This window comes from Zea mays, chromosome 6 (assembly GCF_902167145.1).
Source record: "Zea mays cultivar B73 chromosome 6, Zm-B73-REFERENCE-NAM-5.0, whole genome shotgun sequence".
In the NCBI taxonomy this organism is placed as follows: Eukaryota; Viridiplantae; Streptophyta; class Magnoliopsida; order Poales; family Poaceae; genus Zea; species Zea mays.
Genome location: NC_050101.1, coordinates 106,959,311 through 106,977,812, shown reverse-complemented (window position 1 = coordinate 106,977,812; position 18,502 = coordinate 106,959,311). Strand labels below are relative to the sequence as shown.

The 18,502-nt window shown below is 43.6% G+C and overlaps 2 protein-coding genes, 1 non-coding gene and 1 pseudogene across 3 annotated transcripts; 2 read left to right on the top strand and 2 right to left on the bottom strand.

The window, feature by feature from the left end:
- Positions 1-241: 241 nt before the first annotated feature.
- LOC103631268 (ESCRT-related protein CHMP1-like) lies at positions 242-1,341 on the top strand (annotated as a pseudogene).
- A 485-nt stretch (positions 1,342-1,826) lies between these two features.
- LOC100274062 (uncharacterized) lies at positions 1,827-11,316 on the bottom strand. The gene is made up of 14 exons (NM_001148441.1): positions 10,844-11,316; positions 10,497-10,631; positions 9,543-9,645; positions 9,054-9,081; positions 7,005-7,098; positions 5,406-5,477; positions 5,229-5,345; positions 4,989-5,149; positions 4,671-4,746; positions 3,584-3,698; positions 3,128-3,196; positions 2,936-3,010; positions 2,633-2,833; positions 1,827-2,171 (listed from the first exon to the last, which is right to left on the bottom strand). Exons 12-14 carry the CDS (start codon positions 3,005-3,007, stop codon positions 2,157-2,159), a joined length of 288 nt encoding a protein of 95 aa, NP_001141913.1. The 5' UTR covers positions 3,008-3,010; positions 3,128-3,196; positions 3,584-3,698; positions 4,671-4,746; positions 4,989-5,149; positions 5,229-5,345; positions 5,406-5,477; positions 7,005-7,098; positions 9,054-9,081; positions 9,543-9,645; positions 10,497-10,631; positions 10,844-11,316; the 3' UTR covers positions 1,827-2,156.
- Positions 5,895-5,997, bottom strand: LOC111589606 (small nucleolar RNA Z221/R21b). The gene has a single exon (XR_004850966.1). It is a non-coding gene; the product is annotated as a small nucleolar RNA Z221/R21b (small nucleolar RNA).
- Positions 8,732-11,755, top strand: LOC103631267 (zinc finger protein ZAT5). The gene is made up of 2 exons (XM_008652213.4): positions 8,732-8,739; positions 10,854-11,755. Exons 1-2 carry the CDS (start codon positions 8,732-8,734, stop codon positions 11,293-11,295), a joined length of 450 nt encoding a protein of 149 aa, XP_008650435.4. The 3' UTR covers positions 11,296-11,755.
- Positions 11,756-18,502: the final 6,747 nt, after the last annotated feature.

Below are 18,502 nucleotides of genomic sequence, written 5' to 3'. Positions count from 1 at the left end.
TAAATTTCAGTTTCGCCCTATTCACCCCCCCCTCTAGGCGACTTTCAGTTTGTTTGTGTTTTAGTAAAGAATTATTCTCTTTTAAATGGATTTAGTCACATGTCTCAAGAAGTAGATGGCAATTCACATAATGAGATCAACTCTTTTATAAATTTTTATAATTTGGGTATTACATCTCCCAAAACCCCTAGCTGAAACCTAGATCCATCCCAGCCCGAGCGACCCCCCTGTCGCGGTGACCATGGGGAACCCGGAGAATCTGATGAACCAGATCTTCAACCTAAGACTGTCTTCAGCGGTTACCCCTAAATTTCTCCCCCTATATCCCACTCACGTGCCACGTCAGCGTTCTTTTCCCCCTATATCTCCACACTGTACAGCGGTTCCCCCTAAATCCTTCCCCTATACCCCACTATAATCATAAAATACTATTTTCCATACCTATTCACCATCTATTATCATTTTTTTCCCAACTAATAAATACTTTTGTACACACAAACCGAGGCAAGGGGAGCCCTTGTGGTACCCCTTGATGTAGCGTGCGCACCCACCAGCCGCTAGCATTGTAGCAGCGCTAGGGGGCACCGTTGTAGCGGTAGGGGGAGGCCTGTAGCCGTCATAGAGAGGGGAGGGGGGCGCTAGCGTCCACCGTTGAAGAGAGTCTAAAGTTCACATCCAAGTCTCTGCAGCGCCAGGCGCGCAAGTGCGAGGAGGAAGAGAAGGAGCAGAAGCTCAAGGTCAAGAAGGCGATAGAGAAGGGGAACATGGACGGCGCCCGCATCTACGCCGAGAACGCCATCCACAAGCGCACCGAGCACAAGAACTACCTCTGCCTCACCTCGATGTCGTCATAGCCCGCCTCGACATGCAGGCCAAGATGCAGGTCATCGGCAAGTCCATGCAGTCCATCGTCAAGTCACTCAACTCCATGCTCGCCACTAGGAACCTCCAGAAGATGTTCGAGACCATGGACAATTTCGAACGCCAGTTTGTCAACATGGAGGTGCAGCCGAGTTCATGGAGGGTGCCATGGCCGGATCCACCTCCCTCTCCATGCCAGAGACCGAGGTCAACATCCTCATGCAGTAGGTCGCGGACGACTACGGGCTAGAGGTCTTCGTTGGTCTGCCACAAGCCACCGCGCACGCCATCCCTGCTGCCAAGGATAAGGAGAAGGTCGATGAGTATGATCTCTCTCGCCGCCTCGCCGAGCTTAAGGCCCACGACTGGGAGGGGCTTTCAGTCTTCTCAGGTGATGATAGATTCATCCTAGCCCCTGCACACTTAGCATGTGCTTTGTTGTGGCTGCCTTCTAATGTTGTTGAAGAACTGCTAGTGTGATTGTGTTGCTTGATAGCATTGTGCCCAATTTCAAGTGGTGATGGTTTTATATGTGTATCAACTATATATGTCGAAACCAAGCTTTTCAGAGTTTTGAGTTATACTCTAGGGAAGATAGCCTTAGCAAATAATGGTGTACCTTCTCTTCAATCTACCACAACTAAAAAGAACAATAGATATAGTGGGTTCTTTTCTTATATACTAGGTCAGTGCCCGTGCGTTGCAACGGGGCCACTACATTACAACCTTCAAGTATAAGGGATTTGCCACTTGCAACGAGCTCCAATGTCTAGAAACAATTTAGAAGAGATAAAAATTAGAAAGCGGAGTCATTCAAAAGGGCGAGGCGAGGCGGAGCGCCGAGCGGCCTCGTGAACGCCCGCTCCTCCTTGAGACAACAACAAAGAAGGTTGATTTATGAGCAAACAAGTACACATAAATAACAAACTCTTTTTAAGTGTGCTATATAGATCTGGAAGTATGATATGCAATAATAATGACGATGACGATGATATCTTGATATAGAAAAATCCTCATTAAAGGTTCCATAAGAGCATGACTAAACCAAATATAACAACAGTATCAGGTTTTTATGTATTTCATGGAACGGCTATCCTGCGGTAAACATACTACAACAAACAATTATAGCTAAATGCCTCTTTTCGTACAAAAATGAGTTGTTCTAAAGCGAATAAAAACAAAAACCAAACATGTTGGTTTCTATCTCCAAGAATAGAAGTAGCTGGAAACCCATTCATACACAACCAGGTTTCCAATGGATCAGCGCCACCTCTTGGTTTCCATAAACACAAGCATCAAATTAGCTGCAACTGAAAAGAAAATAGAAAATTAGTACATATATATAAAATGTTGGAACATTGATTCATTGATTGAATCGCAGAATAAAAATTGATGGTCGATCAGGTGGCTTCAGAGAACAAGCAATAGCAAAAGATTATGCTACGTCCACACTAATTGTTTCATTTTATGAAAATAAACAAAAAGCTCAATTGTTTCAACCTGTGGGGAGTGAAAACAAAATCTTGTGTTAGTCACACATTACTGGCAGGATGTTAAGGCATGAGCAAGCATTGTTAAAGCTAACTGGATCTCTAAAATCAGCAAGCGCACAACAACACAGAGACTACAAGATCGCCTATTCACCGGCCCTTGGAAATGCAAGGCTAGAAATTCCCAACCTATGTGACGTATCGATGTTCACCATCAGTGTCACTGCATGAATATGGTCTAAGCTGGTTAAGAGTCACAAGACAATGGTTGCATTTTTTACCTGAGACGATGCATCGCTAACACCGTTGAGGAAATGATACTGCGGATTTATCGCCAGGCAAAACGTCGTGTCAAGTGGATGCATACAACTCTGGTTGTCCATGCAGCCAAGAGGGCTTCCATGGTGAGGCTGGCTGAGGTACGACAACGAAGCGTCTGAGGTCTCCAGCGAGAAATGTGGCGGACCACAAGACTGATGTACCTGATCACAAACAGGAACAAAATGTGAGCTAGGGCCCCTCGATCCATACCTGAAACCAAATGTAGTAACGTGAAGCGAGCGATCATGTTTGTGTGTCCTCACATCTTTAGGGAGGACGTTAGGCAGGCTATTTAAGTCCACCTGGGGATTCACGGTGGCCAGTTTCATGGACATAAACTGCAAAACGGAATGCGAAAAGAAAAAGGGTTTTCAGAGAGAATAGGTCGACCCTTTCCATTCTAGAACGACAAAACAATGAGTCGTTCCAGTTGTGAACTGATAGTGGAAATTTACCTCAACTTGTCATTGTAGGGACTGCACGTAGTTTATGATTTCACCGAGCATCACTGCATTGCCAACCACCTGAAACGAAAAATCTAATGTCTGAACAGATACATATATTTAGATATATAGCACTAAACTCTTAGCACCTTCTTTAGCAATATCTATGTTAGCTTTTTAAAACGTGCTCTTTACATTTCTCTCTCTATCTATCTGTATATATAATCATGAGCCATTTTTAGCATAGCATGCTATCTATAGAGTTCCATACAGTAGACTATTCAACTCCAATAGAAATTTCAGTAATTCACCAAAGGACATTAACCAACACAATTGGATACCTGTAACTACAAACTGGTAAGGACAAATCTTCAATAGCTCCAACTTCTCAAGAAATAAATCAAACAAAACAAATAAACGAATTTACACCAGAACATCCATAAAAAATCAAGACCAAAACAAACTTACTTTGATTTTGTATAGATTTGTATGGAGTGTATGACTCCAGTCTCACTAAATTGGCACATAAGCATCAGTAGGCGAACAGCTGATAGAATCCATACAGATTCTAGCATTGGTAATCCTGAGCGGACAAAGAAAAAATAGAAATGACCATGCCAATCAAGTGACCAAGCATCATTCTTCAGAAATATGGTGTAAAAACAATACCTCCAAACTCCCAACCAATCGGTCAATCTAACTCCTAGTTTTCCACATTAGCGGCTCATTTTCCAGTGTTGGAGGGAACATAGCTATAATATTCCATGAAGTCAAGGCAGGCGTCCTAGCACTGAGCATTGGGGACCTGGCCATGGCGGCTGGGCACTGGGCGCTGTGTCTAGCATCTGGGCGGCGAAAGGTAGGGGCAATGTCGTGCGGATAGGGGCTTGTGCTTTGCTGGGCTAACTTAGGTAGGTCCTGCCATGGACGCCAACGGGAAAAAATAGTAGCCAACAAAAGATTATCCATTGCTACAAAAGTTTCGAATAAAAATAGCTAATTGCCACTCAAAAAGTATTATCCATTGTTACAAAAGACTCACTTGTAACGGAGCAGTTTTGAATAAAAATAGAAGCCAACAAAGCAGAACAAAGCACACAAAACTACATGCTATCCATTCAAATAGCTATAGAGACAACTACATAGATCATTAGAATTAATTATATTGAATCGCGTGCTGAAAGCTAATGTGGCCATCATTAGACAGGAGATAAAATGAACTCAGTGTCTAGTGCAAAATAATCTGTGCACCCCAAAATAGCTAAACAAAACAACCAGGCAAGCATGGTCAGGTAAATTCAGTAGCAACCTGATGGAACAACAGAAAGTTGCAGCGTTGGTGGCAAAATATAGCTCCTAGAGTTTTCAATTTGAAGCAGTGAATTGATTTCAGAATCCAACATATAGTCCGACCGGTGCAATATTAAGCGTATATCCTAAAAGTGTATCAAACACATATCAGTGGCTGGCTAAAAAACAAGAGAAAGTTTTAAAAAAAGCATTTCCTAAAGGTCAAAACTGAGACACAGAGACGGATAAGAAACAGTTTACTCACCTCTTTATTATTTATCAACATCATCTTATCATGAATATCTAGCAGCCTTGCGGTAAATTCATGAACCTGCTTTGTTCTGAAATTATAAAATGATAAGTCCCTGTTAACCTGAAACCATTATATAGCTAGGAATGTAAAAATTAGCTCGACCTTCGATAACCTAACTAACAGAGAGTTATATTCTCCTCAAAATTCAAGGCAACAATCTTGTGATGAAAAAAATCAGTTGATAATCTCATCTATTCACGGTATGCTCTGAACAAAGATATATACCACATTGGTATCACAAGAATCCAGTGTATAGAATTCAGAACTTGCCTAGACAAAGCAGCTTGCAAGGACTCCCCATCTAAGCTCACACAATCCACAAGCTCAGTGAAAATAGGAGCCAGCTCGCATGCTTGCTTGAAGAACGATGTCGGAAAACGCACTGAGAATGGAGCGTGAACCAGGCCAACCCCAGGGACCATTCATGATCTCTACAAGTGGCAATATAAATGTTGGTCAGCTAATTCAGCGGTAATTATAGCTTACAGGAAATTGAGCTCAGTGGATGACCATTCTAGAACAAATGTGATATGAATTTGGCGCTAGAGCTTAGGGTCCTTGACCACGACACGCTGTCACGCCTTGCACACAGCCTCCACTTCCAACATAATCTTGCAAAACCCCAACCTAAGAAAGATGTTGAGCAACACATTGTTGGGACTTGGGCAGTGTCGTCCAGTCTCTCACCTCAAGGACATATGGCTCTGAAGGAGGATTCTTATGGTGGCCACGGCAGCTGCTACTGAAGATGTCCACTATCTGCAAATCATGGATGGCAAAAAACCAAAGGAGGTGAGAACGTCTCTATAAATGTCTCTAGTTTTTTATCTGACCACTTTCAAGTACAATTGGAAGCTAGCACAATCGTAAAGGACCGATAAATAAAAATGGTGGCAGAATATGGACCTAGGTCCTAAATTATCATTAAACATCAGGTTCACAGTTGAGGGATACGATGAACATGCATACCAACCTATCATTGAAATGATAAAATAATAATAGCCTTGATAAAATATGCGACCAACTTTCAATTTTGTATAAAAAACTGTACACTGGTTATTCTGTTTATTAATTCTTGACGACAAATAAAATTCAGTCCACATCATGGTTGGATCTGTCAGCCCACATCATCCAGTTCTTAGAAATCACTCAAGAACTCCACAAAACACAACCAACTAAGTTTCGCCAAAAAATGGGTAGAAAGTTTGCTTGTCAGCCCAAAGAGAGAAAATCCTCTCATTCAGAGTGGTGCATGACTTTCGCATCATCATTGCCCTTACAACCTAGCTTCCCTCTCCATACCAGGAAGAAGAGGAACAACAGATGAGATAACAGAACAAACTTCAAGCAGTCAACACATGATGGCAATCAAAATACAGAACATAGAAGAGAAAACAGATTCAAATCAAACAATAAAAATAAAAACAGAAGAAATGACGACTTGGCTGGCTCCAACGAACAAATGTGGTGATGTCCCGAGGCAACTCCTTAGCTGTTGTGACAGCATCGACATGGTAGGACTGGATAACCACTAAGACAATATTCTAGAATGTATTGCTAAGAAGTTACATGTATAGATTTGTAGTTCATTGATGAGCTAGACTATATTGCTGAGAAGTTACATGTATAGATTTGTATTCACAACACTTGCAAATTTTGATGAACTCAAAGAATTGTAAGAAATATTCTAGACTAAATCAGAGGTCAAAAAATATTCTAAAATAAAATAGCATCAGTAAGAGGTCAACCAACACCATCTAGAGCTTATCAACAAATAGTTATGGTCTTTCAAACACCGATACAGAGAAAATTATTGTTTCCATGAAATGTCATACAGGAGAGCCAAAAAATTGTATGCCTCATAATTAGGCTGTCAACCTTTAAAAAATCGGTCTCTGTCTAGCACCTTCTAAACCCAACCCATATTCATTATATGTGGAGAAACATTCAAAAAGAGAAGCATCAACCTAAGTTCAAAAAATAGGCTTGTTGCACCAAAATACACTTTCCGAAGAGAACACAGGCATACACTCTATCTATTCTACAAGACAAGATGAGCACGAACAAAACATAAATGAATCTAACCAGCAACATTCGATTCCTGGTACGATCGAAGAAAACGCATGTATGAGTTCATTGAGACAACACCATTAATCGCTACAAAACACTGTATTTATGAAAAACTATGTTCGCACAGCTTGACGAATATAAATCAGGACAGCTAGACAGATTATAAATACTGGTGAGAGTGAGACAAATGAACCTTTAAATAGATTATGTACTGACCGTGTAACCGAAAATGTTCTCTCCAATCCTTGGTCCCTCTGAAGGGATCAAAGGCTCCACAGCAAGTATGATCTTCAGCTGAAGAATAGGAGACCTGAGCAGCAGTTTGATTCGAAAACAAGTATCTTAATTAAAACCTTCCAATAACAGAATTGCATTTGCAATTTGGAGCAGGATTTAAATAACACAGCGCGATCATAGAACAGAAGATCTATATCTAACTAAATCGGTGTTATCAGAAGAATAAGCTAAATAAAAGCAAAAAAGGGCCAATTAGGTTCCCCACATTCAATACTACTATGTACCAAGCAGTAGGTTCGTGTTTTAATACCGGAATTTATAGACACTTTTTATATAGGAAAAAAGAAGGTGATACAGATAACGTAAAAATAATATGATTCAGAATCATGGATAAATTCAAAGACAGAATAAGCTTAGCAGTAATTTTTTTGTCTTTCAATAAAGGTTGAACTGCAAACTAAACACTTTAAGATGGAGTTCTCCATGAATAAGAATTCATATATGACCTAGAAATGCAGAAAAAGTTTGTCTCACAATGGCCAAACAACATAATCTGGTCATGCATTACCCAATCAATAAATAGCTATGAAGAACAGAACATATCGTGAGCAGTAATTATCTTGGTCTAAATTATATATATCCTAAACATACCATATACAAATTCTGATCTAAACTGAAATGGATGAAGCAGTTCAATGTTTTGGTGTCGATGAAAAAATGCCTAGTCCCACGTGCAGGGGTCTCAGTTTTCCCAAGTGCTAAAAGATTGGGAGCTAAGGTTGGCAGTTTTTAGGGATGTGTTTTTTCAATGTTTCCAAAACTTCTGGATTGGGAGAGTGTTTTGAGAACTCTTGGAGATACTCTTAGGTCGTCTTTTTTTGTAGTTTGTTACTGATTAGCCTACATAAAAGTTACCATGATGAATCAGATCTTAATAGAAATTGTTTGTGAATCTCTGTCCATCTTCCGGAGTTCTGTTCACGGGACAGCTCACTTGTAGTCAAAGAAATCTTTGGAGTTACAGAGTATGTCTATATTTTACTAAACCCCCTTGTTTTCTTTGTACCTCAAACAGTTCTTTTGTCATGTCCATTTTATTGTGAAGATTTTTGCCCCTTGTTGGCAATTGTCATTATTTTCTGTTTTCTTATGAGCAGTGAGGATGCAGATAGCCTACGGATTCACTCCCTCTCAGCAACAGGTGATATCGAATCTATACAGAAGATGGTGGACAATCTAGACCTGGAACAAGGTCCCCCATCATCGTCTTGAGTTATGGTGGTGGAATAATGCTAAACATCTTCGTTGATAGTATTGCAAATTTAGATTGATGTGAGTTTCTCAAATCTTTTCGTTTAGTTTTTTCAGTTGTTGAAGTAGGACTTGGGCCTGTGAACACAGGACACTTTCGGCTGGAGCCTAGAGATTTTGTAAATTGCCTCTCGATTAGGCTAGTAATATCTACCAGACCTGCCCATGATTTGAGTAAACGCCGAAACTTCGGTTTCGGTGTTACCACATGTGTACACAAGGAGAGAATTTGAAAAATTACCTTGGCATAATCAGCTATTAGCTCATCAATGTCTAGCTTAAATAGTGCAATATCTATATTTAAAGGCATGGCCAAGCCTCAAACTATATAAGAAAACTAAAGTTCAGTCAATTGGAGATAAAAATAAGAAATCGCCAACAACCAACAGCGTGCAATGGAGATGTAAATAAATAAAGCAATTTGAACAACCACCAACCTAAGAGCACCATGGTGACAACATTATGTAAAATCCTTGTGTTGACTAACTTAACATAGCAATATATGTTCAGTATCTAACCAAAGGATGGACATGGTCCAATTGCTAGGGAATCACAAGGGAAGGACATAAAGGCACGCTGAACGCTGATAGAACTTATGTTATGAGCCTATGGTGGCTTCCTGATGGAGACCAAGGGACCAGGTGGAGGAGTTTGGAATGGCTGCATAAATAAATGCATAATAAAAAATAAAAATTCATAATTTTTTCTTGCACTCACCTCATATGGGAACATAGTTTCTCCCATTCTTCGACGTCCATGAGATAAATCAAGAAAGATGCCACGTAGGGAATTGCATTCCAATAGCTCATTAGTAACAATTTAATAATTAATTAATTTTAAGACAAAAGCAAACACAAATCCAAGGTATAAACTGAAGGAGTAGTTCATTATATCAGTGAAGGGTTCCCTGGAGGAAAAATGTTACTAACAAGTAGCATTTTTTACTGCATATTGTTTAACATTTATTTTTTCATGTAAATCACTATATCCCTTGTTATTTTACTGTAACTATTGAGTTGGTTTGTTCCCAAGTGTGTTGGTTCTCATCAGAAAAAATATGGTATATAATTGCAAATATGGTATATTCCTAAAGCTATGGTATATTCCTAGAGCACATGTATATTCCTAGAGCTAATCAATTCTCTGACCAAACTGGAACAATTAAATCACAAAACATGGTATATAATTGCAAATATTATGTAGTACCTCCCCATGATTTCTGGGTAACACGGTAGCCCTTGCAATCTTCTTCTCGATTTCTGCAAGGGTTCTAGTTGAGTCTTCATTAGCACCGAGGAATGTTCCCGAACTGTTTGGCATAAGGATCCATAAGTTCAATGAGATTGTAAGTATTCATCATTTGCTTGGATTATTGAAGGGTAAAGGCTGTTGAAGTCAATAAGTAGAACATACTTGTCATATAGACCCATTTTAGGCTCAAAAAAATCCACCAGCATATGAAGATTCCTTTCTAACTTTACCTTGATCACCATTATGCACTCAATTATTGGTTTAGTACCATGTATGACAAATATTTTAATACGACATATAGGACCATAGCATCATAACATTAACTGCTGCAATTAGTATTAGAAAATGTGAAATAAAATTCCTTATTAAGAGAACCAGTTTCGCAAACGAAACCACAACTAAAATGGTTGATACTGATTAGTATTTTAATCAACCATATGTGCTAGTATATGTTAAAGGAGCCCTGTAAGCAGCAGGGAAACATGTAGGCAGGTTATGAACTTAAGAATAATAACAAATTGACACTGCTAATTCTGTACAGAATCATGAGTTTTTGACTTACAACAGTGCGAAGTGGTTGGCACATCGTCGAAAAAATGGTTGATGCTGATTAGTATTTTGATCCCCTACACGAACCACCTAACAGAAGTGATGATGGTAATATTACAGCTATTACTTCCTATGATACCCATTTCCCGTTCACAGCAAATTGGCAAAGCAGATAGTTCAGAACGAACGGAGATCAGAACTATGACCATTCTTATTTTGTTTTGACCTGGGTTGACCATTCCATTAGCAATTGAGACGATTTGAACAAAGAAAACGACAACCTCATCACCGCCCCCTTTCTGAATTAGAGATATTAATAGCGATCGTTCCTGCAATTAGCAACAGCTGAGGCGTCCTTACCGAATTAGCGTGTTGGGGATTTCAACCCGCACAAACTCCTCAGGGCCCGAATTAACGAGATCCGATATCAAACCACCGGAATAACCTCCTCATGGCCCGAATTAACGCGATCCAAGGTTAAACCAATATAATAACCTAGACAGAGAACAAACTAAAACGTCAAAGCCCTGACGCAAGCATCACACTGCAAGTCAATTGTCCGAGAAAAAAACACACCCTTAATTGGTAAACCCTGAGGCTTCAAGCCTCCAAGCCCAAGTGTACTCCTACCTCGCAAGCTTTCGCCTCCAGCGGGACCTAGAAATTGAAGAGTCCAAACCAACCCATCAGAAGGTAACGAATCTTACCGGAACGGAGTCGGGTGGCCTCTGCCCCGCGTCGCCATCCTGCTCCGCCATGGAATAGCTTGTTCGTGTGCAGGACCTGCAGCCGCGCCTTCACCTCGTTCCAGGCGCTCGGCGGCCACCGGACCAGCCACCTGCGGGGCCGCCACGGCCTCGAGCTCGGCGTCGGCGCCAGGGCGCTCAGGCAGCAGCACAAGCATCATCAGCAGGCCGGCGACGGCGTCGGCGGCGGCGGAGGCGGAGGAGGAGACAGGGAGCCGCAGGCGCAGCACGAGTGCCACGTCTGCGGGCTCGGCTTCGAGATGGGGCAGGCGCTGGGCGGCCACATGAGGCGGCACCGCGAGGAGACGACGACGGGCGCCGCCGATGCCTGGGTCTGGCGCGCCGCCGACGCGCTGCAGCGGGCCCGCGGGGGCGCCGCCGACCCGCCCGTCTTGCTCGAGCTCTTCGCCTAGCTAGCTAGATTCGTGCGAGCGGGACGATGGAGGAAGGAGGGCGAGGCCGTTGATGGGCGGCGACTGTCACGGCGGGGCATCGCGTGCGAGACCGGGGAGGAGGGGGGCGGCCGCGCCAGAGCGCCCACGGCGGGGCATCGCGGCGTACGTCCGGCCCGCGGCTCCGAGCGCTGTCGGCTGGTCCCCGGCGGTGACGGAGGGCAGCACGGGTGCCTCGCCCCAGCCGACGGCGCCGCTGCGGAGATCGACGCGCACGACGACGTTGGAGAGCGCGGCGAGGCGCGAGGACGCGATGGTGAAGGGCGCGACAAGCGGGACGCGAAGCGGGCGCGCGCCGGTCGCCGACACGTCCACGGAGAAGGTCTCCTTGAGCGCGTCGAAGCCGAACGAGCCCACGCGGGAGGGCGAGGACGGGGACGGCAAGACGGCGCAGAGGCGGGTGGTGGCGGTGGCGGGCTGTTGGCGGTGGATCGGCCTCGTGCCCTCGTGGGCGACGCCGCCGAAGGGTGGGGGCGGGGTGGTTGCCAAAGGCTGGGACGGGGGAGGGGAGGGGGCGGAGCACGGTCGGATCTCGTTGGATGAAGCGAACGGTCCAGATTTACCGATGGCAGAACAAAAAAAGGCAGGCTACTCTTAGAGCCTTAATAAGTAGTATAGATTGCGTTTATAAATAACCATATAGCTGTTAGAACTATTAAGGAGCATTATTGTTTGTATATGCCTAAAACAGTATACAAGCTAAAACAGTACACAACTCTCTAAACCCACTCTTATGGAGGTTATAGACTTGCAGTATTGTAATTGAACCTGATAACGCCATAGATGGAAATTTCTCTAGGTAGCATCTTGACAAATTGGCTTTTTGAAAAGCACTTGTCATAGTCATAGTATTATATTTGAGAGTTATGGCTGCGAGGACTGAAGGAAACAGGTGACGCCTAAGAGGGGGGTGAATTAGGACTTTCTAAAACTTTCTCTAAACTAGGCCACAGATAAATCCCTAGAGCAAAACCTATGCAAATAATCAAACTATAATGTGCAAACTAGGTTTTGTCTAAGTGTTGCTATCTCTACCGCAATGGCTAAGTTTTAATCTACATTATATAAGTACGAATACAATATTGAAACTTAAATGCTTAATGTAAATGCGGAAATTTAAAGAGCAAAGTAGAGAAGCAAACTCTCGTGGATGGCGCCGGTATTTTTACCGAGGTATCCAAAACCGCGCAAGGTCCCGACTAATCCTCGTTGGTGCCCCTACGCAAAGGGAAGCCCACGCGAGGGCCAAGCACCTCGGTCAAGTAACTCCGTAGAGAGCCGCGTGCCTTCTCCACGCGCAAGTGGTGCTGAGAACACCTAGAGGGGGGGGGGTGAATAGGTGATCCTGTAAAACTTGAAACTTAATTCCACAAAACTTGATTAGATGTTAGCACAATAAAGCCAAGTGGCTAGAGAGGAGTCTTAGCAAAACACAATAACCACAGAGGGATCAACACAGAGATGGCACAATGGTTTATCCCGTGGTTCGGCCAAGTCCAACACTTGCCTACTCCACGTTGTGGCGTCACAACGGACGAGGGTTGCAATCAACCCCTCTCAAGCGGTCCAAAGACCCACTTGAATACCATGGGGTTTTGCTTTGTTTACTATATCCCGCTCACGAGGAATCTCCACAACTTGGAGCCTCTCGCCCTTACACTTTGATGTTCACAAAGAAGCACAGAGTAAGGGAGGGATGAGCAACGCACACAAGAGACAAAAATCACAGCAAATACGCACACACAAGACCCAGACTTGAGCTCAAAAGAATATCATGAGGTTCTCACTAGAACGGAGCTCAAATCACTAAGAATGTCGAACAAGTGCGTAAGAATGAAGTGTGAGTGATCAACAATGCTCAAAGGATGCTTGGTATTCTCCTCCATGCGCCTAGGGGTCCCTTTTATAGCCCCAAGGCAGCTAGGAGCCGTTGAGAGCATTCTAGAAAGGCAATTCTTGCCTTCAGTCGCCTGGCGCACCGGACAGTCCGGTGCACCACCGGACACAGTCCGGTGCGGATTTCTTTCCTTATTTGGCGAAGCCGACCGTTGCAGATTCAGAGCCGTTGGCGCACCGGACACTGTCCGGTGCACACCGGACAGTCCGGTGCCCCCTTGTGACCGTTGGCTCGGCCACGCGTCACGCGCGGAATCCTCGGCCGACCGTTGGCCCGGCTGACCGTTGGCTCACCAGACAGTCCGGTGCACCACCGGACAGTCCGGTGAATTATAGCCGTACGCCGTTAATCACTTCCCGAGAGCGACGACTTCGCCTGTGAATGGCTCACCGGACAGTCCGGTGATTAATAGCCGTACACCGCCGTCGAAGTCCCGAGAACAGCCAGTCCGCCCAAGCCAGCCTGGCGCACCGGACACTGTCCGGTGCACCACCGGACAGTCCGGTGCACCACCGGACAGTCCGGTGCACCCAGACCGATCTATCTTTGGCTGAACAAAGCCATCTCTTTTCCAATTTGATTTCTCCTGTTTCCAGCACTTAGACACAATACATTAGTTCTTAAAACAATGTACCAAGTCTAGAAACATACCTTTACTCTTGATTTGCACTTTGTCCATCACTTGGCATAGATTGACACTTAAGCAATTGTGTTGGACACCAAATCACCAAAATACTTAGAAATGGCCCAAAGGCACATTTCCCTTTCAGGTGCTCCGCTTCTGGCTCCTCTCGGACGCTCCCCGCCGTCTCCACTATCGAGCTTCCGGCTGAAAACGCCACGGGCCTCGTTCCCTCCGATACACGGTGGCGGCCGTGACACAAACGCGGTTGTCACGGTCTTGAAAGACTCTCGCCCCACTCGGTACAATTACAACGGCTCGCGCAAGAGCCGAGGGGTTGTGTGGTTTTACAAAACTCACTCAACTAACTAGGATTCACCTAGAGCAAGCGCTAAAGCGGTCTAACTAACCTAAGCACTTTGCAAAGCACCTACGCTAATCACCGAGTGATTCTATTAAGCACTTGGGTGTAAGAGCACTTGGGAATGTCTACTATATGCCTTGGTATGTCTCTTGGGCTCCCACACTTGGAAATGGCCGGTTGGGGGTGTATTTATGGCCCCCAACACAATTCTAGCCGTTGGAGAAAAGCTGCTGCTCTCTGCGGCACACCAGACAGTCCGGTGGTGCACTGGACAACACACTGTTCACTGTCGGTGCGCCTAGCCGTTGCTCTGATAGAGCAGGTGACCGTTGGCGCCGCAGGCTTTTCACACCGGACAGTCCGATCCTCACACCAGACAGTCCGGTGGTCTTCCCTCCGGGTGCCACCTGGAACTAGCCGTTGGGCTGTGGTTCCCTGATGCACCGGACAGTCCGGCGTGTGGGCACCGGACAGTCCGGTGCTCCACGCACAGACAGTCCGCAGGCAACACACATCTTCATTATTGGACTTTTCTTGAATCTTCTTAATGTCTTCTTTTGAGGTGTTGCTTTCCTCAATTCCTTAGTCCAAGTAACTCTAGCATCCTGTGAACTACAAACACAAACACTAGGAAACTTATTAGTTCACAGATTGTGTTAATCATCAAACACCAAAACTCAATTAGCCAAATGGCCCGGGGTTCATTTTCCTTACAATCTCCCCCTTTTTGGTGATTGATGACAACACAACCAAAGCAAGCAAATAATACAAGTATTTGAATGACAATATGCAATCTACTTGCTATGATGCATGTTTGTCCCCACAATGTGATATTATGGACTTACTTCCTATTTTGAACCATAATAACCAAAACCACTTGAAAAGCCACTTGCAGATCAAAATTTTAATTTGGTGGTGTTTGGTGTTTGATACATTTTTCATTGCTTTGGTCCCTAAAACTTCTCCCCCTTTGGCATCAAGCACCGAAAAGGAAGACATTAAAAGCATGTAGGAAGTAAATAAAGCTTGCCCTCACAAAGAAAATACCAATTAGAGGATACCAATTGAAACTGCTTGTAGGTTACCATCAAAAGATTTCTCCCCCTAAATGAGTGTTCTCTTTTAGAAAGAAAATTTCTCCCCTTTTTAGAGACGAAAAAAATACTCCCCCTGACAGAGATCTTCTACTTAGGAAAAAGCATGTGAAGCATAGAGGTGCAAGAAATGATTTGAATAGACTAACTTCCCTTATGCATAGGTAACAAAATATGAGTTAATAGTATATGCTTTTTTAGCAACATGGAAGTATATGATATGAAATATAGTCTAATCAAATATTGGAGAAGACATGTAAATGATAATAAAAATAGTCTCAAAGATATCGATTGATAGGACCAATGGCAGGCTTGTGAGACATGAGAATTCTTGGAGTTATTGCAGTGGAAGTTTGTTGTCTTTCTTCGGGGACTTCATTTTCCTTACAAGGACCATGCACATATATGATTGTGCCCGGTAATATCCAAGCTCTATCTTGGTGAGTCGACCACATGATGACATGAATGCCTATTGTGTTTTTCCATATCCATCTTACTGTTCCATTAGTTGCTAGTGCCAACTGCCAGCTAAAGCCTAAGCATGTGCATGGAAAATATTGTGGGAACATTTGTGTAAAATGCATAAAGCTTCTTAAACTTACAACACTACTATTGATGGTTCTGCCTTTGCTGAACCATATAGGCATGAACAAGTATGAGATGAAATTGGTAGAGTTGTAGTGAAATTAATTGATTAGTATTTTATGGATGAGGTATTCCGGTAAGAAAATCAGTAGATAAGTAGAGAAACTATCATGTGACTGGTCTCAATGTGTTGACTCTAAGGAAACGCGTGAAAGATAATGATTTCTCTTCACTGTAAAAGGTTATTGTTTGCATCACAAAGTTAAGGTTATTACGAGATTCTCTCTATATCTATACCATAAAATAAATTTAAAACATGCTCACATGATAAGTAGACGTTGTTGCAGTGTGCCTCTATTAGAGAATTTTTCTATTTGTTACTAGAAAAACTTCTGCTTTCCTATTTGACAGAGGTGCCCCCTCCCAAATGTTTGTGTATTGCTAGTTATATTGCATACTCATGTGTACAAGAATATTTCTGAAGCACACATTGAATTTTGCACACTATGTGTGGTTTTTGTCTTGCATATAAGCAGTATTGGCTAAACTTCATACTTTTGAGTTAACTCTGTTAGCTCTGTTTTGATTATGGCAAGTCATAGACCCTCTACAAATGTGAGGCCGGATAACCTCTTCTTCTGATTTCTTGAACTCAACTTGTATATGCTTTTGATTTATGGAACCTAACTTCTGAATGCTAATGTGGGTGGGTGTCTGCTCCTTTGTAGATGCGATTGATGCTTTTATGTTGTTGACCCGTGATTACCCATTGTCCTGTGACATATTCATGTTTGGTAGATTTGTAGATACTGTTAAATGCTTGAAGGTGCGTGTTGGCATTGCCATGTGGGATCTGTGGACTTGATGGAAACTTTGTAGTTTTATATTGTACTATAAAATACATAATTTGAGCGATTGCCAACATCTGTGATTCCCTGTTGCTGTATGGGTTACCTAGATCTCGTATAAACAATGTTTAAGTTGTTGTTTGTCATCAGTTTGCCCTTCCGCTGATTCTGTTGGCTTAAGATGATCGAACTGTCATCGACAGATCCAGTGAGTGTTTGCTTTGCACAGAGTTTAGGATTGGGAAAATTGAGAGCACCTAGAGGGGGGGTTGAATAGGTGATCCTGTAAAATCAAACACTAAATAGCCATTCGACAGCAGCCTCCACCAAACGGCTAGTTTGGTGGTTGGGGCTATAAATACCCCAACCACCCCACCATTCATTGCATCCAAGTTTTCCACCTTCCAACACCTTACAAGAGCTATAACATTCAATTCTAGACACAACCAAAGAGATCAAATCCTCTCCCAAGTCCGGAATCACTCCAAATCAAATAGTGACTAGAGAGAGTGACATTTGTGTTCATTTGAGCTCTTGCGCTTGGATTGCTTCTTTTCTTTCTCATTCTTTCTTGTGATTCACTCAATTGTAACCAAGGCAAGAGACACCAATTGTGTGGTGGTCCTTGCGGGGACTTAGTGTCCCGTGTGATTGAGAAGAGAAGCTCACTCGGTCTAAGTGACCGTTTGAGAGAGGGAAAGGGTTGAAAGAGACCCGGTCTTTGTGACCACCTCAACGGGGAGTAGGTTTGCAAGAACCGAACCTCGGTAAAACAAATCCTTGTGTCTCACTCTTTATTTGCTTGAGATTTGTTTTTCACCCTCTCTCTCGGACTCGCTTATATTTCTAACGCTAACCCGGCTTGTAGGTGTGATTAACTTTGTAAATTTCAGTTTTGCCCTATTCACCCCCCTCTAGGCGACTTTCAATTGGTATCAAAGCCCGGTGCTTCATTAGAGCCTAACCGCTCGAAGTGATGTCGGGAGATCACGCCAAGATGGAGATGGTGACCGGCACAAGCCCGCTACAAGCCATGGGAAGGCTCCATCGGGAGAGTCCCGTAACAAAGGAAAGGATAAGGAATCCTCTTCCCACAAGTCGCATCAGAGTGGAGACAAGAAAAAGAAGATGAGGAAGGTGGTCTACTACGAGACCGATTCTTCATCGCCATCCACCTCCGGCTCCGACGCGCCGTCCATAACTTCTAAGCGCCATGAGTGCAAGAAGTATAGTAAGATTCCCCTACGCTACCCTCATATTTCAAAGCGTACTCCTTTACTCTCCGTTCCATTAGGCAAACCACCGGTTTTTGACGGTGAAGATTATAATATGTGGAGTGACAAAATGAGGCATCATCTAACCTCACTCCACACAAGCATTTGGAATGTTGTTGAGTTTGGTATACAGGTACCATCCGTAGGGGATGAAGACTATGATTCGGATGAAGTGGCCCAAATTCATCACTTCAACTCCCAAGCCACTACTATACTCCTCGCCTCTCTAAGTCGAGAGGAGTATAATAAGGTGCAAGGGTTGAAAAGCGCAAAGGAAATTTGGGACGTGCTCAAGACCGCACACGAAGGAGACGAGGTGACCAAGATCACCAAGCGGGAGACGATCGAGGGGGAGCTCGGTCGCTTCATGCTTCACCAAGGAGAGGATTCGCAAGCCATGTACAATCGCTTGAAGATCTTGGTGAACCAAGTGCGCAACCTCAGGAGCACCAAATGGGATGACCATGAGATGGTCAAGATTATT

Coding starts and splice junctions, on each gene's coding strand:
- LOC100274062 (NM_001148441.1), bottom strand. CDS start 3,007: ATGTCCATGAAACTGGCCACCGTGAATCCCCAGGTGGACTTAAATAGC. Junction 2,834..2,935: donor CTAACGTCCTCCCTAAAGAT/GTGAGGACACAC, acceptor GTTTGTGATCAG/GTACATCAGTCTTGTGGTCC.